We start from the raw sequence: 27915 nt of genomic DNA on the forward strand, positions 1-27915 counted from the left end.
ACAGATACAGAACCATATGGAAAGGCTGATGCAAAAAACAAATTTGAAAGGAATATGCCTGCTTTCGCCACATGTGTCAAAATGGGCCTTTGCAAACTAAAGTAGAAAATGCCTGTTGGAAGGTACTATGTTGAACAAAAACTTCTCCCTGCCTAGCAAGTGAAAGGGGATTGTGCTGTGGAAATACATGTATGAGATGGTTCTATTCAGCAGGATTTCTTCCAATTCCGAGCAAAAATAAATAAAATTAAATCAAACTGCAGTGGCTGCATGTGGGCATGTCAGCCCAAAAACAGGTTTCTGCTGAGAGAATACCTGTTACGCTCACCTGGTATCAACAGGGATGCCACCCAGCCGGGTTACTCGCTGGTATTCTTCTCAGCTTTGCCCTGATGTGGTCTGCGGGGAAGCTTCTGCCTTGTGGTAGAATTAGCCGTGTTCTCCGTCCTGCCTTCTTTGCAGGGTCGCGTTGTCTTTCATGGGCAAGTGCGGTCCAGTTACTTCACTGACGCCGGCCCGTTTGATATTGTTCAGGTAGGTCTTATTGCTGTTGTTTAGTTTTGTTGCTATCCTGCGTGCCTTTCTTTGTTTAAAATGTCTCTCTTTTTTCTCCCTTAGGTATGCGGAGCTTCAGCGCGGCAAACTGGCTTGGTTGAGCCCCGCTGGTAAATGATGGCGCATTAAGAGCGCTATGATGCGGTAAGTAAGCACTATGCGCAGCACTGCGAAGTCTTGCCTTTGCTTACCTGTGTCTTCCTTCCTTGTAGGTCGCGGTCTTCTTCAGCGCGAGTGAAATGTCCGGAGTGGTGCCAGCCGAGAGGCGACCAGCCAGGTAACCCTTTTGAGCAGTTCGGAATTTGTAAATGCCTCTACTGCTTTCATTAATGTTGCCTCTATCTTCCTCTTTCAGGTCGTTCTCTCCGGGAGGCGTGCAGATTTGAGGAAGCTTTTCTCAATAGCTGCGAGTGTTTAAAGATGAAGACTGCAGGTAAGATGTTGCTGCTAATGATGTTCCTTTTGTCTCCTTGCAGGTTCTGCTTCTCCGAGGTTTGAGGGAATAGCTGGACACGGTGAGCGTCACGTTGCAAGCTGCAAAGTAACGCGAAGCATGTTGTCTTGCTCGGGTGTGATTTAAATAGCCCCAACAAAATAGTCCAGGTAAAGTAGTCCCTAGGCTACCACACCCAAAACACTAGACCGCATAGCTTGGTTCTCAGGAACCAAGCTATGTGGATGCTTCCATGTTGGCTGACAATACAATAAAGTAGTTCCCAAGCCCATTGTTTTTCATGGTGTCTGAGCCTGGATCCGTAGGCGCCAGGACTGGCACCATGAGGGCTTTTGAAGAGGATGCCAGGCTCTAGTGGCCTGAGTCCTGACTCCACCTGGCCAATGGGTTTGCCAGAGGGGTTTTTGGGCGAGGGTCATGACAATACCAGAAACAAAAGGCCCCTCACAGTAGATACTGGCACACAAGTGATAGTTACTAGGTTGGACAGACTGTTGTCTGTGCTCCAGCCTTTTACATAAGAATTCTAGGACACCAAATTGCAAAGTGAAATATCACACCTATTCGTGACTTCCACCAGAAGCTTCAAAGGAAATCTCTGTGACAACCCTGGGATGAGGGGGTAGCCTTGGAAAGGCATGCCCATATATGGAGAACAATATTGACATTTGTCTCCAAGGACTATGTTATTTTATCTTTGCCAGAGGTGCAAATTTATCAGTTTAAATGTGATTTTGTGGACTTTAATTTAAGACATTGAAGCTTCCCCTGACACCTTGCTTGGGAATAGAAATGGCAGAGAATTGGATATTATAAGGAAAGTATTCATGATGCCATTGCGAATTTTAATACTTACATGCCTAATGATAATCCACACCCATGGTTAAAGTTATAGAATTTTAAGTAATATAATTCTCACTGAAAGCGTGAAAAACTGCTATAAGGACGAAACAATGTCTCACAGATGGCTGAGTTGGACTGGAATGGTCTGCATAAAATATATAACCTGTTTATGTAATTTGCTAAGAGACTTCAACTGTAGAACTGTACCATTTGTGGCAAATATCGGATTTTAGCTAAAGTAACAGAGGGAGGTTTTGAACATTATAAAACTTACATCATAAATCTGGCATCCTGCCCTTGAAATCTGACCAGCTAAGAGCGAGGCGGGGACTAGCTGTTACGCTCACCTGGCTCCCACAGGGGTGTCGAGTGGAACTGGACAGCCACGGTCTCCACCAACGTGATGCGTAGTGCAGAGATGACTGACTGGACTGGCTCACCTAGCTTCGTCTGCTTGATCCGTAGAAGTAGTCTCCTAAAGACGGGGAAATGGAATTAGCCACCCGTGGATTTGAGTATTAACACCTTATCACTTCTGACATTCCCTTTCACAAAGCTCACCTTATAGTTTTGTATGATGAGCTCTCCATCCTGCGAAGAATGCAGGGGCGCGTTGATGGCCAGTTACTTCACTGGCTTGAGGATATTGGAAGAGTTCTGGACAAATCTTGGCTCCAAATCTCCGGGCGAAAGGCCGTAAGTATATAGTTCTAATGAGTTCAAAATGTCAGATTAATCACTCTTGTCCAATTCCTTGTTTCTTTTGCAGCTTAGACCCAAAAGATGATCGTCTTGTGGCAGCTGAAAGCGTTCAGGTAAGAGTCTGTGTTTTGTAACACTGTCCGGTAAATGATGCCAAGGTTTAACTCGCTGCTTTCTCTTTTCTTGCAGTTGCAGCGTAGGAAGATTTGGAGTGCTGGTGGATAATACCTCCTGCGGCAAAATCAGGTAAGCATATGGTGGCAAGAGATTGTCCTTGTTTGTTCCCTTGGCTCACCTTGTTGTTTTCTTTTCCCCCTAGGGCGCTGGAATGTGGCAACCAGGTGATGGAGACAGCACCGGATCGTAGAGATGCTCCGAGGAACGGCGAGTATGGCGCGGCGCTGCTGCTGCGGATGCGACGCGTTTAAAATGAAGTCTGTTTCTGGTTCGAAGATGCGCTGAATCCGAAATTAGGTTAGAAATCCAGTAAAGTTCTTGTTCTAACCTGTCTTCTTCTTTCCCTTCGTTCTAGGCGCTCTGGACTCGAGGCGGGCATGGCAGGATGCTGACTGCAGACACGGTCAGCGTTACGCTGCTGGATGCAGAATAACGCGAAGCATGTGCTGCTCTTCGGGTGTGGTTTAAATAGCCTTCAAAGTAGTCCCAGGTAAGTATTCTTCCACAGCCACGCCGAGTAACAAAATAGTCCCTTAGATAAAATAGTCCCTTCAAGCCTCACATGGGCTTGGATGCTTGGATCCCTTGCAGCATGGTCTGCATCAGGTAAGTTTTAACATATGAGCCTGGCGCCTATGGTGCCAGGACTAATGTCCCATATGAGCCTGGCGCCATAGGCGCCAACACTGTACCCAGATAGCCCCTAACAGGGGTTGCTGGGTTTGCTCCAGGTAACATGATGCCTGCTTCCGGGGGTTGATGGACTTGGTCTGGATGCCCGGGGGTAGGCATCATGACACTAGCACCCCTGACCAATCCAGTCGTTTAGAGGCGTGTTTAGCTAAGTCTGCCCAGCCATATAATTCTATGTTGTCACTATGCATTATAAATAATAGTCCATGACAGAGCTCCAGGCAGACACACTCTCCTGAATTTCCTACGCCGGCGTTCCTGATCACCATTCATCTTGCTAATTCCATATTTTCCGTACAAGGCCAAAGCATTGCTGACCCTACTGCAGAGCCCGCTGCAAAACCCAAGCATAGCTGATTCCTATTCCAGCAAGGCCATTGATCTAGAAAAAAACCCACTAATATCCCATTAACAAAAAGGGGAAAGCGGTGGTACCTTTTGCATCCTGAAATCAGACCGGCTTGCGGTCCACTAACTGCATGCCTGCTGCAATCCTGCCATCCACCTGTCCATAGCATCCGGTGACCAGACCCTGCCCAGCTGTCTTTTGCCAGGAGAGTCCGCTCCCTGGTGACTCGAGCCCTGGAGACCAGAACCTGTTGACTGTCCAAATATCCCAAAAACTCAAGATAACTGTGAGTATAATCCCCACCCCACAGAAACACATAGCTTATCTTGCCTTGCCTTTATCCCACTCTCTAAGCAGTCATATTTATAACCTCTTAACTTATTGAAACTGTTAGAATTATCTGTGTACCTGTCCTTGACACTCTAAAGTTCTAGCGCCATCTCTTTATTAATTTTGTCTTGTGTAAATCCTAAGCCCTTAGTCATATTTAGAGTGATCAGACTAGTTTCAGCTTAAAGTTGGACGCTGGGGTGATAAGGTTGAAGTCGCAAATCAACCTTGGATCTTACTGTGTCCCTCTTTGGCGGTGTAGTCTGAATAGTCTAGTTTAAAGTAAACCTATTCTTGTTTCAATTGATTTTCTTTCATAGTTCACAGCTTCATTTTACTCAAATCAACCCTTTTTCTATCTTGCATATCTCATACAGTTTTTATCTAGAGACCTCCTTTCACTTTTTTCTTGTCCCTGTTATATATATCTTTTCCCCCAGCCCAAAAACCGCATTCCAAATCAGAGTATTTCACCCGTTTTTATTAAAAACCGTTTGGGTTATTTAAAGCGGGAATTTTCCAACGTGTCATTTGGCTGCAGCATGCTCTAAACTTTCCACTCATTTTCGAATTGTATACCTTTTGCTGATCCATTGCCTTGTGATTGCCAGTGATATAACATACATGCTTTTGTGATAAAACATATGTATATTGTAATTTAACCACACATGAATTATTTATTTGTAAAATTCGAGTGTGATTTTAGGCCTTTGCTAAGTCTGTTTTTGCCCCTTATTCTGTATGGGAAGGTCGGATTTTGATTCTGTTTACTACCTCGTATCCCTGACTACCTGCTGATCCTTTCTATTATCCACTCAGAATTCGACTATTTGTGGGTTGAGGGAACATTGCATGGGGAAACCTTAACTTGGGTGCTATCTATCCTAATCCAAAATGTGCTCCTATTTTTGTGTGCTTTGTATGGGTTCTAGGAGAAGGTTAACCAAGTGCATTGCTTCCATTTTCATTGTAAATATCACCCCATTGGTGATTGCTGCCCCATGTTAAAAATGGTATGGTTTCTTTTGAATTTTAAAAATAAATAAATGTAGTATTTTCACCAACCTGCCTGGTTCATGGTCCATTGTGACCCGGGGGTATTTTGAAAAAGGGGGTGTGATACGAGTTGTGGACCATCTCAAATTTAATTTGCATAAAATAAAGAGAAAGGCATATTAATTGAGCGCTACATCCTAGGCTGAGACCAAGGTGTGTCACCTGATTGAAATCCTTAACGAACAACCCTGACCTCCTGGCAGTAGGAACCCAACCTTTGGTATAAGTCTGTACTACACAGGTTGGTAGCGTGTTGAGCAGCCAGGCTTATCTCAAGAGGGGGTCAATGTGAGCTTTAGGGGAGTTGCAGAGAGATTCACAGTGATAAGTATTCAAATAAACTCTTACACACAAGGTTTCTTGATTAAACAATTATTAATTAATTTAACATCAGTTTCAGTAAGCCTTCTTCAGAAGGGGCAATATAATAGTAACACACAAATACACTCCAAAATACACCCTCTGAGTTTCCCTAATTCGGCAAATACCCATTTCGGATGGCACCAGACACTTCCTACACCGTCAGGTGACTTCAATAGCTATGGACATTAATATATCGCTGTTGCATTAGGGCAATACTTAGGAGTATGCCAAAGTAAAGGATTATTAGAATAAAACGAGATCTCACAAATATTCTGAAGCAGGTAAGTACTTTTGGTAAAACCCAACACAAAGTAAGTTAACCCCTTCCTGGAAGGAGGGCTAAACACAGAGTCAGAAGGAAGAATAGTTATTCAGGGAGCCAGGCCAGGCCAAAGTCAATTGCACAAAAGTCAAGGTGAGCTGATGCACTTCTTGCAGGTAGGTAAAAGTCTTGCACAATCTTTTAGACGTCTTTGTAGAATAAGAAGAAATCAAAGTAGGACACAAGTTGATTAATCTTGTGAGGGAAAGAAGCTGTTAGCAACTCTACAGAAGCAACCAAGGACAAGTCTCCACTGAGAACAAGTGAGGTTAAACAACAAGAGGTAAGTTCTCTTAGACTTTACAGTACCTTTGGTTCGAAGAAAAGGGCTTTGGCTGGTTTCTGTTCCTGTGCAGCTCTGCAGATCCTGTGTTCCTGTGCCTCAGTCGTGGGGACAAGAGGGATGATGTCTGGAGGACTCCTGCACTGCGACAGGACGGTCGGTGACAGAAAAGGACCAACTTCTATTCAGTGGCACTTCGCGATTTCAGCTCCTCGCGTCTCAGCAAATAGCACAACCGCAGACTGTTGTCTGTTGAGATGGGCTTTCCTTGCATCTGGGGTCCAGCACTCTGTTGAGGTGGCTCAGGCTCGGTGAGCCCTGCTTCCTGGGAGCCCGGAGCATCTTCCTGGAGCTCTTGGCCAACTTAAAAGCAACGCACATGATCTGGTGTTCCTCTCCCTGGCTCTACAGTTTCCAGCAGCAACTGCAGTGGAAATTCAATCAGCTTCGAGAGAATGTCCAGGTGGCTTTCTTTGGAGTTGATTGTTCGCACTAACTCAAGGGGAGAAGTCGTCCTTACAGGGCTTCTGTAGTCGAAACGAATTTGGAACTTCAGCAGGGCTTCACCGGGCAAACCAACAGTCCAGGATTTGCAGCAGGCGTCTCTTCCAAGTTCTTCTTCGGATTCGTTCACCAGTGGTTGACTCTGCCTTCCAAGCCAATAAGCCTCACCTTTTATGCAGGTTTCTCCCATTCATTCCAGCCTAACTGTCAGCCACTGATCAGGGTGGCTGTCCTTGCCGGAAAGCCAGTCGGCCAATCACTTAAGAGTGAATTTCTGACTCCTACGAGACTAAGCACAGGGAGTTTCAGGCACCTCCCTCGCTTCCTACCCCCGCCCCCCGACACCCTGGAGCCATAGGCGGGTTTAACTCGTGAATCCTGCCAAAGAACAAACGAACACAGGGACCAAACCTGTTTTGGCGCGCAGAGTAAATCTCAAGAAGGGCCTTTCCACAAAGAAATGGCGAAAAAAGAAGACTGGGGCCATTTTGACAAAAATGTCACTCTTGGGTGCTTTACTGCAGCCCACGGTAAAAGCACACCACAGTAGTTAAAAGTAAACTACTGCCACCAGCCATTTATGAGGAAAGGGTAACAGACATTTTTTACACGAGAAACTAGACCAAGGGGATACTAAGTAAACCTTGTAGCACCCTATTGTAAGATAGTGTGTGCTGGGTCTAGAAAGTTACAAATGTAAGTAAAGTCAATTTCACTTCACTGTTCTTGGAAACAGTGGTTTATTCAAGAGAAGGTATTTAAACCTTTGGGAAATCTGAAAGACTTCCCTGTGTCACTGCACTAAAGGTGCTGTGTGACACAATGTAAAGATGATGCCTATGGAGTTTGTAAGACTCCATACTTGACAAAGCAACACAGAGTTCAAATCACATTAGAAATACATGAGAGAGTGGGAATAAGGGTCTCATTCTCTCCAGGTTAAAAATTAAAAGTTCTAAAATCCAGCAAAGTTGCTGGGGGTCTCTAAGGGAGAGAGGAATTAGCACATTTCTGAGAATTCTCCCTAACATACAGCCCTATCCTAAAAGTGGGTTACGTAATACCAAGTAGACCAGTGTTGTGTAGTCTCACATAGTGTTACCCTTTCCCCTGACCTGAGGTTGTGCCCTAGGCTCCCCATTTTTAAACACAAACTGAAAATGTTCCTCTTCGAATGAACCAGAGAATTACCATTTCTTCTTGAATGCTGATCGCCCGCCTGATCTTTTTGTTGCTTGTTGTATGTTAGCGTCAGCGCTCCCATGCCTCTGGGCTTTTGTTTAAGCGTGTTAGAAATCAATGAAATAAATAAATCTTCTCTAGCTTTAGATCTTTCTGAACCCCCATCTCGTCTTGCACCTTCAGATCTCTATGCACCTCCACCTGCTCCTGAACTTTCAGTTCTCTCTGCACTACCATCTTCTCCACCTCAAGCTGCTTCGACTCCATCTCCACTTTCAGCTCAGCTGCTCCAACCACCCACATTGTTTCCCCATCCCTGTGTTCTTTTTTACCTTCTGGTTCCTTTCCCCATGGCTGAGTTTTCCCAAATTGCCTGCAGCTGGGTGCCTTGATTGAGTCACAGGGCTAGTCAGGCACCTTATAGATTTCCTGCTTAAATTGTATATGCTGAGCTGTGGACATGGGTTCAGCCTCTAAAAGGCTGGTCAGCAATAGAAGCGGCGCGCGCTGATTGTGCACAGAATTTATTGTTAAGCTTTGCGCTTGCTGCAATACCGGTGGCCATACATTTGTATTTTCTGCATGGGCAAATCTGGCCCAAAAATCCAAATGGTTTGGCACATAGGCACTCTGAAATGGCCTACATACTCCCTGGCAGTAGTTTGAAAGGGTACTTTCAAAGGGACAGACCATGCAGGGTTACCAATATGACAATCCCCTTCAGGACCACACCCGTACCATTCGAATGGGAATCAATGTATACACTTCATACCACCCTGGGCCTGACATCTTGTAGCAGGTAGTACTGCGCGGGCCCCTGAGTACTCCCTATAACAGCAGCCATGGCAGGCAACTGACATTGTTACACCGCACACAGAGTAAGCTTCTTCATAGCACTAATTTGGTGGAGCAAAGTTGGCAGAAAGTGGGCTAGGTAAGACATGTTGTGAGTAAGACATTGAATGGGATAGGTGTAGGACTCCAGCGGCTTTCACAGCATGGCGTTCAGTCACATTACATGTTCTTTTTTACAGCGGTTAGATTCATTGTTCATACAGACAATGGGACTTATTAAGACCGGTAACCAGGATGATGGAGGCACTGTAGCCTTGCCATGTCTGAGAAAGCTTGTTGGAAAATGTTAGGAGGTTTTTAGAACCACTACTTGTGTAGAGTTCTGAAAAGTCAACTTTAGTGAACCTGGAAAGGTTTACTAAAGAAGTTGAACTAAATTCTCATTTGGTAACAAAGCTTAGCAGAAAGGCTTAGATTTAGGAAATCAGGGGCTAGGTCTGCCTTAGCTCTGGCCCTCTTCGAAGTCGCACTCCTTTGACCTGGAAGTGACGGCAAACCATTAATTTAAGGCACACCATGCCCCATGACATTTCCTTTTTTCCCCATGCAATCATCACGTTGTACTGGAACGCTATTTCTCCTGTCATGACAGCTGCTGAGTTTGCCTAAAATCTTGGGTTTCAAGTGCTGAAGGGACTGTAGGTGAAAAATGTTAATTACTGACCCCCATAATATTTGCATCTGATGTTTAGGGTCAACCACAACATTTCAGACTGTGATTGAAACCCTCTCTCCAAGTCATGAGACACTATTAACGAAAAGTCTTTCAGAGGAGGAGGAGGAGGAAGAGGAAGTGGGGTGACGGATCAACGCATGCCTGAAAAGGAACCCTCATCTGAGGGCAAAGTCCAAAAAGGAGACAAAAAACACAGTTGGTGGTCCAACTTCAGGAATGGCTTAGTGAAGAGAGGGAGAAAAATTGAGTGACTTTAATTCCCAGTAGAGGGACACTTTGTCCTGATAATGGAAATAAGTAACAGCGAGGAGTACCCCCAAGAAGGGGAGGACTTTTGAGACAATTGGACAAGGGAGGAAATCTAAGCTATAGAAATCACTAATCGGGAGACCTTGCTATCTGGAACTTTCTGTATGCTTTTTATGTTGCTGTCCTTCATGTATCATCCTGAGTTCAAGGAATATATTTTCAAAGAACATTTATGGTACTGCCGCCCTGAACCAATTTCCATGCAAGAGTCTTCTAGTTTACATGTATTTACTAACACCCTTTACACATATTCTGGTGTCAGTAGTTGTGTGTTCCCTCAGCCATGTGCCAAAATGTACATGTATGATGAGAAATCTGTGGGAGGAAGTTCTAATATAGCACAGAGAATTTTACTGAAGAGATAAGTACTTTGTTAATGTGCATTATGGAGTGCTTTAAAGGCACTTGTCCATAATGCACATAAAAATTGGCTTTTTGGGACAGGATACTTTTTGGGCCCCAAGGTTCCTGAAATTGGGGGTAGGGACAGCAATGGAGTGCCCTCTATTGGTGAGTTTGTGCTGTTGAAGTTTCCTTCAAGCTCTTTCTTCCTTGCCTTCCATCTACCAACCCTGGCTGGAATGTCTATGACTGATGCATTGTAGGGCTTCCCTACAGCTTCCTGGACATGAAGTGCGAGTGCTTGCTGCCTGGCTAGAACCAGAGCAGTGTGTTGCTGCTCCACCAAGCATATGTCCTCTTCCATGGAACCCCTGCAGCCGCTTCTCCTCATTAGAACATTCAACTGCCAGTCCTGAATCCCTTTGTCTCCACCAGATCCTCCGGAACATTCAACTGCCAGTCCTGAAGCCCTCTGTCTCCACCAGATTCTCCTGTGATCCGAATTAAAGGGTCTCCTGTGTACTTCTTTCTGCTGCTGCTGCTCATGTCATGCATTCCCCTTCATGGGTCACCGTAATGGGATTCGTCAATTTTGCTGCTACCATTTTTCATGTGCTGCCACATCCTAGGGCTCTGGTTGCAAACCATGCAACTGGAACAGGCAGTAGTATCAAAACTAAATACAATGCCAAAAATGCCCCCTCAACCTGCAAAACCTGTGCTGCCTCGACATCATCCATCGATTTGGGCGCCCTTCCCTTATCTTCCGACCTCCATCTTCTTCAGTGTTTTCTGGCTCAGAGTGCTGTCATGCTTTAAATGCTGCCATGATCACAACCGCTTCTTCAAGAGGCCTCTGCTCCTGGTCTACAACCATCGATCTCTGACCCTCTGGTCATTGAACCTGAGCTCGGTTCTCATCTACTAGTGTCCCCAAGACTCTGAGATCGATGGAGGCCACCTCTTCAGCTCCTCTGGCTCACAGGTTTACTAGGTTCACCATAACTGTGAGCTGCCCTACAGACCTTGTCCTGTTGAACTCTATGGATAAACTTTACAAACTATCTTACACTCCTCATAATTACTTCCACACTTGTCTTACCTTGAAAATTGTACTACATATATGATGAGATAGGGATTACCATTTTTTTTTAGATTGTTTGTACTTTTAACGCTTGGTGTTGATTTACACATTACATATTCACTCTTGTGAACGGTCTGAACACTTTGAAAGTTTCTCGAAATAGCATAGGATGTTCTGGGTAGTGTAATAGAGTGCTCCAGTGATCTCAAAATGTGCATGGGTCCATTTTAAACCCTTTGATTTTTTTTAATTATCTGTTTCTATAGATTAGAGAACTTGCCGTTCTGTGGACGCAGTTTATTGTTCAATAAATATACTGCGTGGACCAAACCTCTATTGTGTGCGAGTGTGACTAGCTTTACCTTGGCACCAGCCCCCTCCCACCTAAGAGTGAAGTCTGGCTGCCCTGTCATGTTTAACATTGTGAGGGTGAGTTCTAACTTGGTGGAAAGCCCTGACTTACAGCAACGTTTTTTTTTTTAAGGACACCTATAAAATCTCCCTAACAGACACAATTACCCTTGATTAGGGGATCATATGTTTCTTCTGCAATGCAATGTGAAGGCCGTATTGGAAAGGTCTAGTGGTGTTATAAATCATTTTGATGTCATAGTTCATATGCGTCTTACAATTGTATGTATAGAGTTTTCTCTGTCATGTTTACTTAGACATTCTATTTGTCTTGTCCTGGTATAATGTGTGGCTTTTTGTTGCATGTGGTTTGGAAGGGGCCTATGACTAACCTTCCTTCTTGACTGCCTCCAGCTCTTGGGTAACTGCGGTTTATTAAATAGCTGTTCATTCTTCACGTTATTCATGAAGGTGCGTCAGTTGTCTTTTTCGTAGGAATAAGATAGCTCAGTGGCCTTAAGTGCTTGACTCGAACATCTGTATGTAAACCGAATTCACACCCTCCAATCCTGGTCTGTGCCGAGTCAGCCTCCAATCTGCCCATGGTCAATACATTTAGTAACACTACATTGGCTAATACTAAAACCTATTATTGTAGCACAGAAACGTCTAGCACGAAGTGCTGTGTACAATCATATTTACATCATGTACTTCTATTGGAGTTTACTGCAGCATTTCTTTGAACAATTGTGGGCACGTCCGTGAAATAAATGCCAGTCATAGCTATTCGCTGTTAAATGTACACAAGTGAATGTTTAGCGACAAGGTAGCAAAGGTTTTCCCTGCAAAGGGAGGACACATGCTGAATGCAGATGGGTATGGACACTTTATTATTATATTGGCCTGACAAAACATGAATACAAAAGTATGATGCAGCTTCTTACCTCATTTTACACGATTTGCGACCATGAATTTCTTAGTAATCAATTACTGATTGATATTTCATGTAAAACATATGATTATTTTTTATGAGACAGGAATCATATCAGTGCACGGAAGTAGCATGCTGCTGACCTACTGTATAATAATAATAATGATAATAATACATTTCTTATATAGCGCTACACAACCACGGGTCTCAGAGCGCTGAACACATTATTATCCCACAATTTATTGACCTCGGAAGGATGAAAGGTTGTGTTGACCATGCCGGGATTCGAACCTGCCACATCAGGCTGCACACAGATATCAGGGGCAAGCGCTTAACTCACTGTGCTTTTTGGCCAGTATTCGTTGGGGGCGTTAGTTCATATTTTCATAACTGCACACTTCTCTTAAGGTATCTTTTGTTGCACCAGTCTCACTGAATGCTTTTTCTTTTAGAGAAAACCCTTGCCTTTCCTGCAGTCCAGCTCTTGTGCTAAGTCTACCTTCAGCAGCACTAACCCTTTGGATGAGTCGCGTCAGTTGAACACTAACCAGGTTGGATGATGCTTGCTTGCTCTGTGGCTGACCATGACTGGCCATGGCATATGTTGCTTTTAACCCGCTGCAATCCATGTGCTTTCTGTGGTTTCCATGTTGTATTTGCTCTGGATGCCATTGCTGTGTTTGCGTTTTGAGCCATTCTTCTGTTGACTTGGGATGCACTTCAGCACAGTATTGCTTTTAACGAGGTTTATGTAGTGAAGAATGTGGAAAAGAATGTTTTTGTACTCAGAAGTGTAGGCTCGCATGAAAAACATTGCAAAGCGTCAATGCAATCGTTTTCTTCATACGCGTGCTTGACAATTCTCCTTCCAGTAGGTAAGACTACAGAACTGTTTCCTGAAGCTTGTGCTGACTGTGAATACGTGGATCCGACCCTTCAGGGATCTGGTCACCTTGCTAGTGAGAGCTTCCATTTCTTGATTTTTACTAGTAATGAAAACCCCAAACCTCCTCCCCTTTCTGGACATATTTTTCTGTGCAGAGGTGAAACTTTTTCTTTTTAGCTGTATGAATTCATAGTGCTTTTGAGCTATTCTCAGGTCAGTAAAAATAGTATTCCTATTTTCTCTTCCAAATAATATTGTGTTGTATTTTGCACTGGATGTATTTTGGCTTTAAATGTATACATCAGAATAACTGTGTTTTCACTGTGAGTGTTTCATCTACTTGAGTACTGATGCAATAACATTTGCTTTCCGCTTTGCTTTGAGCTCACTATGCTGACCTGAAAGAGGCATTATGTGAAATGTACCTACTTGATCAAGACAGCGACGCTTGCGTAGCCCTTTTGATTAGACATAAGTAAAAGATCATTCTCACATGGGATGTTTCATGGACTAGCATGCTGGCATCTGCAGCTAGCTGATGGATGCTATGGTCAAACTTTACAAAAAATATGGGGCAATGTCTATGGACTCTGAGCATTTTTTGGGGGACACGCCCAGGAAAAGTCATGAGTGTAACCCTGCAATGCCCCTTCGCAGCACTACAGATCCCTCTTGTCCTCAGTCTCTCTTGGAACCCTGAGGACTGTTGTGGAGCCTCTTTCTATGCCATTCCAAGTCTGCTAGGTTTCTGCTGCTATGTTGTTGGCCAGATATCATATTTCGATTTACTGGGAGTGGACTAGTCTCGACTGTGCCATCTTAAAATGCAAAGCCTCAATTAAATGTTTAAAGTTGATAACGTTTGCCCAAGGGGAGAGTTGCCGGTGGGTACTCGCTCATCCTTGAGACACATGTTTGGGACTGTCATAAACTATTATGAGTTCAAGGCATCATATGATGATAAAACATACTCGCATAAAACTATTGAAAAGGACAAAGAGGAAGTATTTGTGGTGCCCTTCAACTTGGCAAACCTAAATGCAATGTATGTAATTGGCACCCGGCTCAGACCCCTCAGTCAATCAAAAAGCTTGCACAAGCTTGAGTTTTAAGTTGTCTGTTGGCTTCTGTGCTGGAATACGTGTTTGTTGGCACAGAGGACACCACATCTAGGCTTCAATGTACTGGTTGGCTTTGTTGTCCTACTGTTACTCTTAGTGTGGGGTGGCTGAAAGGAAATGTCTGGCATCTTGTGCACCCTCTGACAAACTGGCCTGCCGCCTGCTCCAAAGGCAGAACTGACTCTCTGTCCACACTAAGAAGAGAGCCCACATTCAAGCCCGCGTCTCTGTGTCATCTAACAACTCGACAAACTCTTTAAAATCTGCAAGGATCCGGCCAATCCTGCTGCAGTCTCTACCTCTACTGTCCCCTCCCCGGCCCTCTGCACGGCTTTGGCTTCATATTTTATCTTTAAAACCCGGGACATCCTGTCTACCCTCCCCTTCTTCCTCTACTTTCTCCTCTATCTCTGGCCTTCCTGCGGCCACCTCCCCCCCTTCTCCTCCTTTCCTTTGTTCACCCTTGATGTGGTGACTAGACAAGTCCGATCTATGAAAGTCTCGTCAAAACTGTTCATCCAAAATATTCAAGGGCCACATTCCAGATCCCTCACTATGTAGCCAGTCACCAGGTGACCATACGCAAGGCCATGCGACTGTTAGGAATGACAGTTTTCTACATCTACCTAGTTTCTCACCCTCGTCTGCGCATGCGCACCATGCAAGAGTGGCTCTCGAGCCAATGGTGTCAGGCCAGCAGCCAGTGGGACGATCTAGTGGTTGTCCCGGCAGCCCTCGTTCAGTCTATGCAGTGGTGGTCAAGGGAAAACCTTCTGCAGGGGAATATCTTCACCACCCTCGCTGTAGAAACCACTCTCACCACAGACGCATCTTGACAGGTTGGGGGCTCACCTTCTTCAACAGACGTCACACGGTGTGTGGTCCCCAGCAGTAGCATCCAATCCCATCAACCTGTTGGAATTGCTAGCAGTGTTCAAGGCCCTGAAGACCTTCCAAACACACCTCCAGGCGAAGACAGTTCTAGTCCTCATGAACAGTACTACGGCCACTCACTCTCTACTGCTCCAAGGAGAACGGTCTTTGGATAACATGGTCTAGGAAATTTGTCTACGCTTTTCCCCGATTCCCCTGCCCAACAGAATAGTGCATAAAATGCACCAAGAGCCAGTGAGGATGATTCTTGTGGCCCTATGTGGGCCTACCAGCCCTGGTTATCCCATTTCATGGCAATGTCAGTCTCCCCTCTCAGGAAGCTGCCGTGCCCATACAACATGCTGTCTCAAGACCAGGGAGAAACACTACACCCATGCCCTCAAACTCTCAACTTAGCAACCTGGCTCCTGAGGTCATAGACGTCGGGTACCTCCAGCTCCCTCAAAGATGCATGGACATACTCATAGAAGCACAGAAACCTAACACCAGGCATTGCTACTCCAGTAAATGGAAGCACTTTGTCACCTGTTGTAACTGCATCAATCCTATTGAATGCTCACCTAAAGATATCGTCTTGTACCTAACCCACCTGTTAGATTCAGCTCTGGTTTTCAATTCTCTAAAGGTCCACTTAGCCGCGCTTTCGGCGTATACCATGTCCCAGAACCAGTTTTCATGGTGGAAAATTCCTGTAATTAAACCCTTTACGGAAGGGGTAAAGAGTCTTCATCCCCCCTATTTCCAACCCAGCACCCGGGTGGGACGGAATTTTTTTCTTTTTTTCTTACCAGACTAGTGGGGCCTCTCTTTGAACCAATGCACAAGGCTAGCCTTAAACACTCCCCTAAAAGACCGCCTTCCTGGTGGCGATCACTTCTATAAGGAGAGTTAGTGAACTGCAGGCCCTTTCAGTTCAGGACCCATTCGTCACGATTCACAAAGACAAGGTGGTTTTGCGCACAAACCCTCGATTTGTGCCTACATTTATCTCAAAGTTCCATCTAAACCAGTCCCTAAAACTACCCACTTTTTTCCAGAACCCCAATAACGTGGCGGAAAAAGCCTCCACACACTTGGATGCAAGGAGAGCGATTATCTACTATCTGGAAAAGACAAAGCCACTAAGAAAGACAAACCAGTTCGTTGTTTCAGTTCTGTACACACCTTTACACAATGCTACTGCCTAGATACACACTCTAGCTCTGATTCTCTGGTGGGGCAAGCGATGCTAAGACATCTCTTTGCTACTGGGTACTGCTCGCTAGTCTATGCACAGCATGTGATTCTAAGCAGATTCACAAGCATCAGAAGACATGCATTACTCATTGTAATCACATTTCTGATGATTGTATCTGCTTAGATTCACATGCATCCACCCTTCCTCCCCTCGTGGAGTAGATGGAATATAGACCTCTTACACCTTCTCTCTTCTGTACTCGCTCACGCTGACTATAAGGCTCCCTCTGGGCTGAAAAAACACAACCAGAGGGACCTCAACACGTGATGGATTTTAGGTACACTACACGTCACGTTAGGAATAGTGTTAGTCACGCCCATCTCGACGTCCCCGTTCAATCTTTGAAAGAAAGATGTAATACTCCACGATTTCCACTAGATGTCGGACTATATGTTAGAGGTAGGGGCCAGAGGAGTAAGGAACCCTATATGCCAGTCGGACCCAAATCAGGACAGAGCCGCATCAGGGGAGACTACGCAAGCCGAGCGCATCAATTCAGGATAGCGATGCAAACTAACCAACCCTACTAACATTTTCCCTTTCTGCATACACCTCTCAAACTCCATACCAAACACAACCAAAGCCTACAGCACATCAAACCGCACAAACTTCACTACATTGCAACAACAAAACAAAAACACATATAGTCTTGCACAACAATACACAATGACTACCGGCCGCAAACACCCCAGGCCCAGCCAACAGGCCCACCCGGCTGAGGCCGCCAACAGCACATCACTGCTCTCTTCCACTTTTCCTGCTTCCTCCCACTAACTCAACCTCCCCTCCTCTTTCAGAGCCGCCAGAGCGCCAGGGGAACACTCCGGTGGTGATAGTGCGCGGTACAAATGTCCTTTAACATTAACATATGCCCACAGCATGTGAATCTAAGCAGATACAATCGTCAGAAATGCTATTCCGGTGAGTAATGCATGTGATATATATATATACATACATATATATATATCTATTTCTGAGGCTTGTGGAGCACATGCTGTGTATAGGCAGACATCTAGTGGAAGCTCCAGAGTATTACAGTTGTTGTTTTCGAAACTCGAAAAGGGACGTCGACAGGGCGTGCCAGTAATACTATTCCTAGTGTGACGTCCACTGTACCCATGATTCCTCGCGTGTTGAGGTCCCTCCGATTGTTTTTTTCCGCCATGCTAGACGGACGCGTATAGAGGAGTTCCTTTCGGCGCTAAGCCATTGACTTTATACAATTACGATAGTTTTTCTTTCTATCCTTTCATCAACTGCCGAAACATCATCCCAGTGAAAGAAAAAGAAAACTGCCCATCGGAGATGATCGCGGTGGACCGTACGGCCTTGGAATGCTGCCCCGGGCTTCGGCCCAGGCAGTAGGGAGAGAGGGGGTAGGCCATTTTAGAATGTATATTCTCCCCTTCCTACACTTTGTTTGCCCAGCTGCCATTTCCATAACCCATAATTATGGAAAATACATCATTTAAATTATTTTTCCCTAAGTGTAATCATAAATTCCCCTGGGTCGACAAACACTTAGTTTGCAATTTGTGTCTCCCGAGAGACCACGTCGAAACATCTTTAAAAAGCCTAAGACGTTAAAGGACAGCTCCACAAAATGCTGAGCCCACTACGCCAGGTAACTCGAGGCCATGGAGGTAGAGGGAGCCTTTAGCAATGGCAGCGACGCTGCACTTTCGGACGCCGCACTTTTGGACGGCAAGAGCATCGGAGCAGCTTCGGCTACTCGGCGCAGACCCCCAACCCTGTAGGACAGGCCGGCGGCCATGTTGTGGGGACTACACCTGGCGGTGGCAGCGCTACAAAAGCACACACCACCAAGCACATAAGCCCCAGTCGACATTCGGCAGATGAGTCGAATACTCAACACCGTTCGACACCCCGTGAAAGGTAAACCGAGTCCCGGTCCACTGGGTAATCTTGTTCAAGATCGCCACACGACAGCGTTCAGCTGTCGAAAGACGGCAGAGGGGTCGTATGAAGAACTCCTTCCGAAAGGCTGATCGTCCACGGACAAAGCCTCGGCCCCCACACCCGAAGTGCAACGGTCATCGTCTGATAAAATGGCAGGCCCCAAGAAGTCTGTAAAACACTCCTCTGGGCCCCAGGGTGGGGAAAAAACATCATAAAAAGTCCTCTAAGACCCCTTATAGGGACAAGAGTCCTACTAGGGACAAGTCATCACAAAAGGGAATATTGTCCAAGCCCATAGAGAAACCCAAAGACTCTAGGCCAAAGATTATATCACTGATGAGGATCTGGGTATTTCCAATCAACCTATTGTAATCCCAAGTTCTAAGGAATGGTCTTCGCAAGATATCGATAGGGTTATGCTAAGAATGACCTTTATGGTGAATTTTTTTGAAAATAACCCAGATTACTTTCAAAGTTTTCACTCCACTCCTCCCACCCCAGCCCCTTCCGGCTCTCAAGCCTCTGCCTTACCCTCTCAACCCCCTTCTAAGAGGTCTTGCTCTAATGTCCCCCTACAAAGCAATGTTATAGATCTATATGACCCTGAAATAGATCCAGAAGACCAAGAGGATCTCTCATTTGTGGAAACATCTGATCCTCAAATTAATGAGGAGGATACAGACAAACTTTATTATAGGGATGTCGAAGACACAGATGCTGACCAGGAGGCGAACATGTACTCCATAGATTCTTCTATTAATCAGGACCTCGCCTGTGGTAGATTCCCCTGTCGACAATCAACCCCTCCTCAATGAAGTCTTAGCCAAAGCGGCGGAACACTTCAGAGTTGACACACAGGAGGTACAGGAGGATAGAGACTTCGCTGAACAAATATTGGGGGACAAAAAGACAGTAGGTCAGTTTATCCCACTGCTAAAATCGGTACAACGCAGAATACAACCTTCTATAGAAGCCCGAATCTCACACGGCACGAGGTGCTAACAGTGCACCCACAACGACACGCAATGAACTTGGCAGCATGGCTCCTGAAGTCATAGAGTTTGGACATCTCAATCTACCAAAGAGATGCATGGATATCTTGAAATAATCAAGAAAACCAAATACTAGGCACTGTTACTATAATAAATGGAGACAATTCGTAATCTGATGCCAGACTAAGCAAATCAACCCCATACATTGTACTCCATCTAACATTCTAACCTATATGCTCCACTTGCTAGATGAAGGGTTAGTGTTCAACTCCCTAAAAGCCAACCTGGCAGCCTTGTCAGCCTACACCACTTCCCATAATAAGGTCTCATGGTGGAAGGTACCGGTCATCAAAGCATTTATGGAAGGGGTAAAGAATCAATCTCTAACCCACCGCCAGGTTGGGACCTTAATGTGATACTCGCTAAGCTCATGGGACCCCCATTCGAGCCGATGCACAAATCTACAGGCCGATTCATGGAATTAATGCGAAAATCACAGCGAAACCTGCGCACAGCGATTCATGGAAGTCCGTGCACGTGTAAATCCATGGATGTGCGCTAAAATCCTGCGTGTCGCACACGTCATCAAACAGCGTGCGCTACGCGCACAGTGAAAACGCACTTAGCACAGCGCACACGACAAAAGTGGGCGTAACACGGGGCGTAACAGCGGAATAGGTAACAACTCGTCAAAATGTGTGTGCCAAAAAAGACGCGCTAATCCGGAAACACGTACGCCAGCAGGAAGCAGGCATACGTGGACCCGCGCAGCATAAAAGTGCGCGCAAACAACAAACAAGTTCAGATGCTACGATGAATATACCGTTCCTCGCAGCAGTGGTCGTGGGATACCACAGGAGGAGGATAGTCAGGGCCAGAATGTTTACACCCAGAACCAGCCTTTTTGGGATGCCTAATGACCAGGTGTATGGGAGGTACAGGTTTCCACCTCACATAATACTCGTCCTGGTGAGTGAGTGAGAGGATGACCTCACATCACCCACCCTGTGCTCCCAAGCACTGAGCCCCTTGGAAAAGGTGCTCAGTGTACTGCACTTCTTGGCTACTGGGTCATTTCAGCGGACAAGTGCCATAGTGGGGGGGGAGGTGTCACAGGCCACGCAGTCAAGCTGCCTACACCAGGTGTTGGCCATCATGACTGCACGCCCCTCAGTCCGCAGGCACATATACCTGCCCAGAACACCTGGAGAAAGACAGGCTGTTGCCCATGATTTTTACGGGGTGGCACACTTCCCCAAAGTGCTAGGTGCCATTGATTGCACCCATGTGGCTCTACGTCCTCCCAGGGCATCAGAGCACATCTATAGAAACCGCAAGCACTAGCATTCCATCAACGTGCAGGTAGTATGTGATGCCAAGGGAATCATCACCTCAGTATATGCCAACTATCCAGAGTCCACCCATGACAGTTTCATATACAGAATGTCAACCCTAAACCGGGACCTAGGAGCTGGGTGGCATGGCTATACATGGCTGCTTGGTGAGTATAAATGCCACTGCACATGCCTGCATGTCAGATACTGAGTAATGTCACAACCCCACTAATGATACCCATCATCACCTCCCCAGGGGACAGTGCCTACCCTCTGAGCACCCACATGATGACGCCAATTCGGAACCCCACCACACCACCCGAGGTAAGATACAACACAGCCCATATTGCAACCCGGGGCATAGTGGAGCGCACATTCGGAGTGCTCAAGTCACGCTTTCGCTCCCTTGACCGTTCTGGTGGGCAGCTGCTATGCGCTCCCCCAGTAGTGTGCAGGATCATAGTGGCAGCATGCGTCCGCAACAGCGTTGCAACACGCTGGGGCCTGCCAGTGGACATGGTGGTGCCCCCACATCCCCAACCACATGCACGGCCGTTGCGCATGGGAGGGGAAAGGGCACGTGGTGAGGCAGCCCGTACGCAGCTGGTGGCTAATTACTTCACCTAAAATCACACCCCTGTGGAGTGCACACAGCCCTGGCACATACTAGCTGACAATCGATGATGACATAAGGGACAGTCAACTGTCACAACCATACGAGCCTGAGATTGGTCACCTGGAAGTGTTACATTATGTGCATCCCTACCTACCCAAAGACAACCAATGCTATGTCATTAAAAGTCATATATTCATGCTGCATGAATGACTACACCCTATCAAAATACAACATGAAAATAGCGCCATGTCACCCAACCCCTCCCCATCTCTGCCACCCAACACACCATGGCATGTCATGCAATGAGAAAGCAAACAAAGCAATGCACACGATCTGACACAAGTGTCACAAAGTGCACTGTCCCAAATGGAAACAGCCCACAGACGACATGCTCCCAGTAATCAATAACAAACAGCAAACATGACCAAATACTTACCACCAACACAATACATCAACACAGCATGAAACATTGCAAAAACATGACAGTACAAAGTCAAAGTAGTGATAGTTTTACAACCTGAATAAGCCAGCACATCGACCCCTTCCAACTGCAGGGTATTGCTGCCACGCAAATGTGTCAGTGTACTGCATACAACATGAACTCCATCTGCAAAGGAGATGGCCTTGTGAAGACATGAAGAAGGTACCTGCAAATTTTAAGGAAGACATGGATGCACAAGCACATATCCGTACACCATGCAGTGTTAAATACAACAACAATACCCACTAGGGATGTCCACACAGTATTGACTACAGACTGCCCACACAGCTCATGGGAGCCCAATGTCACCGTGTAAGTCACTGTCACTTGGTCACACCCTTTGCAAGCCCATGGAAACGGGAAGCAGGAGGGGCGTGTGTGTCATGAACCCAAGCATCTAACCCAAACTCAGGACAAGCCTGCATGTTCCCAGCCGGAATACACAGTGGATGCCCACGGGAGGCACACAAGACAACACACGGTAAAAAAAAATATCAAAAATGGCCATGTGGGGGCCGGGGGGGGGGGGTGAGGCCACCCAGGAGGTTTGAGGGCATGGTGCACCCCAACACCCACCTGCGTGGATGTTGGGGGAAAAAAAATACCTCCAGGGGCTCATGACCTGCACGGCTATGCCATTGTGGGAGAACTGCTGTCGGTCTTTTCGCCCTCTGCTGCTGCATCAGGAGGTGGTGGGGCAATGGGAGGCAGCCCACGCAAAGCCCTGGTATGGTCCTCCATGGCAGCAAGCATGCAGGTGTTGAAGGTCTGATTCTGGAGGATGATAGTGCAGAGATCCCCATGCAGCACCTCACGGGTTGCCTGCATTTCTGCACGCATGGCCTCGCGTGATGCCCGGATCTCCTCATGGGTTGCCTGCAGCTCAGCTGAGAGCGAATGTGTGAGCTGCTCCAGCTGCTGTTCTGCCCTAAAATTTCGGGAAGCCTCAAGTTCAAGCAGAGTCTCCCTGATGTTATGGAGTTCTACCCTCTGGGCTTCCCTGTGGCCCTGTGACTCTATTGATATGTCTTCGCGCAGAGTCTCCAGTGCCACCCGTCGGTTCCCGTTGGACGCCAACATGTCTCCCCTGGCAAATGGAGTCTGTTGCCTGCTGTTGTTGCTCCATCTGCCTTTCTGGGGGGATAATGGAAGTGGCCACCCTCTCCATTGCCTGAGCCATCATTTCAACTGATGCTGCCTGTTGGGTTGCCATACCGTACATGGAGTTTTCCCATACAGTATTGCCTGGTGGTGCACGGCCACCGCGTCGGCGGGCACCACACCTTTTTGGGGCAAGGTGATCTGCACCTTGCTGTGCTGGCACTGCCTGAGCCTGCAGGACTGCATTCCCCCTCTGATCTGCTGGCCCAGGAACAGGATCAGATGTTGTGGAGTGTGACCCTGCATCCATAACCGCCAAAGACGGACCTACCAACACTGACATCCCCATAGAGGGTTCTACCCCTGGTGCAGGTGGGTTGGACAGAACAGAATCCCTGCCAGAAGCACTGACCTGCGACAGCACATAAATCTCATCATCCGATTCAGCACCTGAATAGAGGTCTGGGGAGGTGCACCCAGAGGCACCCCTGGACAGGATGGTCTGCAGTAAGATTAGGTTTTCACCCACCACCACACCACATCCTCCACTGGTGCTCGGTCATGGCTGAGATCCCTCCTGGGTCTGCACCATCTCCTCAACCTCACCAGCATCAAGTGCGTCATCACCTGCAAAAACATGAAATGCAACAAATGCAAACAGGCATGAGCACCATAGCACACACATAGGCCTGACAAGACAGAGATCCTGTACATGACTTACACATGTCCCACATGACTATAGCCCTGGCATGCATGCATTGTCAATGAGTTGGAAGGGGAGGCAAAAAGCAGACACTGAGGGCACCAAGATGGAAAAGCAACACACTTGCTGCATGGTGGGTAGAACTGGCATCACACATTAGCCTGTGAGTGGCATGTCCCATACACATATGACACATGCCAGCACACCGATGGCATGTAGCATAGCCATGGTACATTACACAACTACAGCGATATGTCAGTGAATGAGTACTGTCACCCATCCATTTGAGATGGACATGATGAGATGAAAAATGCTAAATAGTGTGGCAAAAGATGCATGTGCCACACACTGAAACACATCCAGTGTACAATAATACAGTGATTGTAGGCAGATGTACACATCAATGGTTGGTCACTTTAACATGACAGCAAACAACTATCATGGTCCACGGAGGCGTGGCTAACCGCCATGTAGAGAGGACGCGACTTTGGCGAGCTCTGCTAGATATGCCATTTATACGCTGTTTTCTACGGCTCTGAAACATTCAACAGACCCTGCGAAGCACCACGATTGTTGCGGACGCCTGCGGGAAGCACCAGGACCCTCCACACTCGAGGGTGTAAGCCCAAAAGACTTGCTTTGGCTGCCCGCGGATTACTGCTCGGCGAGGAACCAAGATGGCCGTTCTCACACACTGAGCCCGGGGAACCCAGCGCCATCCCAACGGACCGCGAGACTACAAACCCGCACAACCGCGCGGGAGAGGAGTTGGAAGAGTGACTGGGAGGCACCGCTGCCAAAATGGAGCATCAGCCGCGTTGTATGGGCTACCGAGACACCCGAGGGACCGTGGACGATAGGCCCGACACAGGCCTCTGCACCTCAAAGCCGCGAGCCTCACCCGAGGCCACAAAAGAAAGGGCACATTACCGCAACAGCCCTCAGCGACGTAGCCGGATCCAAGAGAATGTCGCGCTCGAACAAATCAACGCCGAAGGGGGCTAGGTCCAAGCAGCGCCAGACCACCATAGACGCTTTCACGGCCAACGGTCTCCCCGAGGCCTCGGACACGGTATCTGGTGAGACGGAAACCGGCCCCACTGTAACGGCGGCTGAACCTAGCAACACCCAACTACTGGAGGCCATTAAGACATTCCAAGCAACATTGGTGAACAAAATTGACGCCATGGCTACGGATCTGGGCCTCCTACGTCAGGATGTCCGCTCCTTGGCTGGCAGGACCGAAGCGCTGGAGACCAAGGTACGCGAAAATACAGAAGCAAAAACCCAACTCCTACACGACGTAGATGGCCTTCAGCAGAGAGTCAAGAACTTGGAGGACAGAGCGGAGGAGGCAGAAAGTAGGGCTCGCCGCAACAACATCCTGCTTCTCAGCCTGCCGGAGGGCACTGAAGGCCCAGATCCCACCAACTACGTGGAGAACCTCCTGCTGCAGGAGATTGGCGCAGAAAAGCTGTCACAGGGCTTCTCCATAGAGAGGGCTCATAGGTCACTTGCCAAGAAACCACCACCAGGCGAACCACCTAGGCCCATGATAGCGAAGGTACTGAACTACAGGGACCGAGAGGTCATTTTGGCGCATTCACGATGAGGTGGCCAGATCAAGAGGGACGCCGCCAAGATTGCGATTTATCCCGATTACACCTTCCAAGTACAGATGAGCAGAGCTCGGTTCATATATACGAAAAACAGATTGAAAGCAGCTGGACTGTGGTACATGCTTCTATACCCTGCAAGACTATAGGTAATACACAACAACAGGTCCCTCCTGTTCGACACCCCGGAACAAGCACAGGACTGGATGGACGGACAGCAACTACCCGACGTCGAAGATAATAGGCGGAAGCCGCACCGAACCGCCTCCTTAGCTCCCACTCTCGTTGGCTGGGCGGGCGGATCTCCTCAAAATGGTGGCACTCCCCCGATTACTGCATTGCTTTTCCAACGTCCCCTTCAACATCCCTCGCTCCTTTTTCAGAGACATAAACAAACTCTGCCAGGGGTTCCTTTGGCAGGGAGGTAGGCACAGGGTGGCGCTGGACATTCTCCATAGACCATATGAGAGGGGGGGGTTTAAAGGTCCCTGATTTCGAACTTTACTACTTGGCTAGCCAACTAAGGCATGTGACGCATTGGATGGCAGATGAAACCACTTCTGACACCCGACTCCTCCAACCAGCTCTGCATCGTCGGTTGCTCCGAGACTTACTATGGGTTGACAAGGGGGCCCTGAGACATTACCCATACCTGGTTAGACTTGGATCCCAACTCTGGTGGCGGGCATGTAAATCAGTGGGGGCGACAGACCCATATTCCCCGCCGATCCCCATTGCGGCAGTCATGGCTAAACTCTCACGGGGACACACAGAAATACGCACTCAGTGGGAACCCTATGGGGTGGCAGTATTAGGAGACCTCATGTACGAACAGGAGCTCATGACATTTGGTGACCTCAGCGAGTCCACAGGCCTGCCCACAGGCCAGTTTCTGCTCCACAGAGCAGTGATACAGGCCATGAAGGACAGATGGCCGTAGCCCACCGACCAAATCATGGAGAACGATATCATTGCGTCGATGTTGGACACTGTTGAGAGGGGCCACGCAACCTCCAGACTATATGAAGCCCTACTGCAGGGCACCACCAAAAAAGAACTTAAATGCAGAGAGAGGTGGGAGAGGGAATTGGGCCTTGAATCTGAGGACAAAGCATGGGAGAGAGTAACCCACTACCATAAGAAAATCTATAGAAATCCCCTTCTCCAATTCATCCAGCTGTACATTACCAACAGAGCCTACCTCGCACCTGATGCCATATCAAGGTTCAAAGGAGCCACAACCCAGATATGCCCCAAATGCAATGAGCCAAGAGCGGGAATGACCCACATGTTCTGGGGCTGCCCGACGGTCCAGAGGTTCTGGGCCCAGGTGAAGGAGAGGGTTGCAAACGCGGAGATTGAATTGGAAATTCACGAACCAGCAGCCTGTATTCTGGGAAGGTGTAAACGAGACAGTAAGAATAAGCCCCTAAATAAACTCAGACTTGATATACATCACTGCGAAAAGATGCATAGCCATGGGATGGAAAAGCGCCAGCGGCCTAAGCGAGGCCCTTTGGTGGGGTGATCTCAAAAGAAGGATTGCTGCTGAGACCACGGCTTGGGAGACAGCGATTCAGGTACAGAGGCTGGACTCCAGTGATGAACTACTCTGTTGGGTGGCGTTGACAGTGCCACTGCTCCACCCTGTGGCTCCAGATAGCACATTGGTCAGAATGGACAGTCCTGGCCCAACGCGAGGTCCAGAAGGATAAAACTGATGTACCTGAGGTCTCAGAGAGAGGGGGGTGGGGCGGGAAAGTCGGGAATGTTATGTTGTTGTTTTTGTGGATTGTGCATATTGCATTGATTTATCTTTGATCCTTGTCGGTCACTAATTGTGGAAAAACCAATAAAGATATATATTTTTTTAACACTATCATGTTCCACATTCAAACAGGCCCCACAAATTAATGTGAGCATGCCAATACTCAATCAACCTGAATGGTCTAATCATTCACATAACAAGGCAACACATGTTGGACAATGTGGGGTGTAATCAATGACAGAAGCATGTCACATATGTGGCATTAGTGCTGAAAAATGCGTAGCAAAAATGGGAGAATTGAAACAATCAGCCAGAATGAACACTAAAAAATCTGAACAATGTTGTTGCAAGATGACAGGTCAAGGGCAACTGCAGTAATGTGGCACTAATTGGCTACTGGGGGCCGAAGGGATACTGTCATACCCAAATCCAAGGCACGTGAATGTATTGGAGGAAGCACATGGGTGACCCATACCACTCTGGAGTACACACCCTCACCTGGCACTCAATCAGAACCCTTCACCCAAACAACATAAACATGGATTACGCACACATGCATGGGCACTCACCGGACAATGCGTCGTAATCAGGTAGGTCTTCCACGCCTTGGATCTGTTCCTCTGTGACGAAGGTTCTAGCAACAGACTCATGTTCAGTGAGTTGGTTGTCCTCTGGTGGAGACCCACCGCCAGTCACCAGAGTAGAGGCATGATTTGAGGCCGGCTTGTTCTTTGCTCTGCGTTTCAGGTCATTCCACTGCTTGTAGCAATCATCAGCTGTGCTCCTCACAATCCAAGGGCACTAATGTGGTCCGCGATGGTCTGCCAGTGTGCCCTACGTTGACCAGGTGTGGTCTTGCACCCTGCAGTCACCAACATTTTGCAG

The 27915-nt window shown here is 47.2% G+C and overlaps 1 protein-coding gene across 17 annotated transcripts in view; it reads left to right on the forward strand.

Annotated features, from left to right (window-relative positions):
• MPDZ (multiple PDZ domain crumbs cell polarity complex component) overlaps positions 1–27915 on the forward strand; it is a 1735289-nt gene that overhangs the window by 1126895 nt on the left and 580479 nt on the right. For 12 of the 17 annotated variants that reach the window (XM_069626067.1, XM_069626068.1, XM_069626072.1 and 9 more), the window contains one exon: positions 12814–12912. The exons of the other annotated variants lie outside the window; for them this stretch is intronic. In XM_069626067.1, coding sequence (XP_069482168.1) covers positions 12814–12912 — 99 coding nt within the window. The remainder of the gene's footprint in view (positions 1–12813; positions 12913–27915) is intronic. 17 annotated transcript variants of the gene reach the window in all.

This window comes from Ambystoma mexicanum, chromosome 6p, assembly GCF_040938575.1.
Source record: "Ambystoma mexicanum isolate Mex_15411 chromosome 6p, UKY_AmexF1_1, whole genome shotgun sequence".
In the NCBI taxonomy this organism is placed as follows: Eukaryota; Metazoa; Chordata; class Amphibia; order Caudata; family Ambystomatidae; genus Ambystoma; species Ambystoma mexicanum.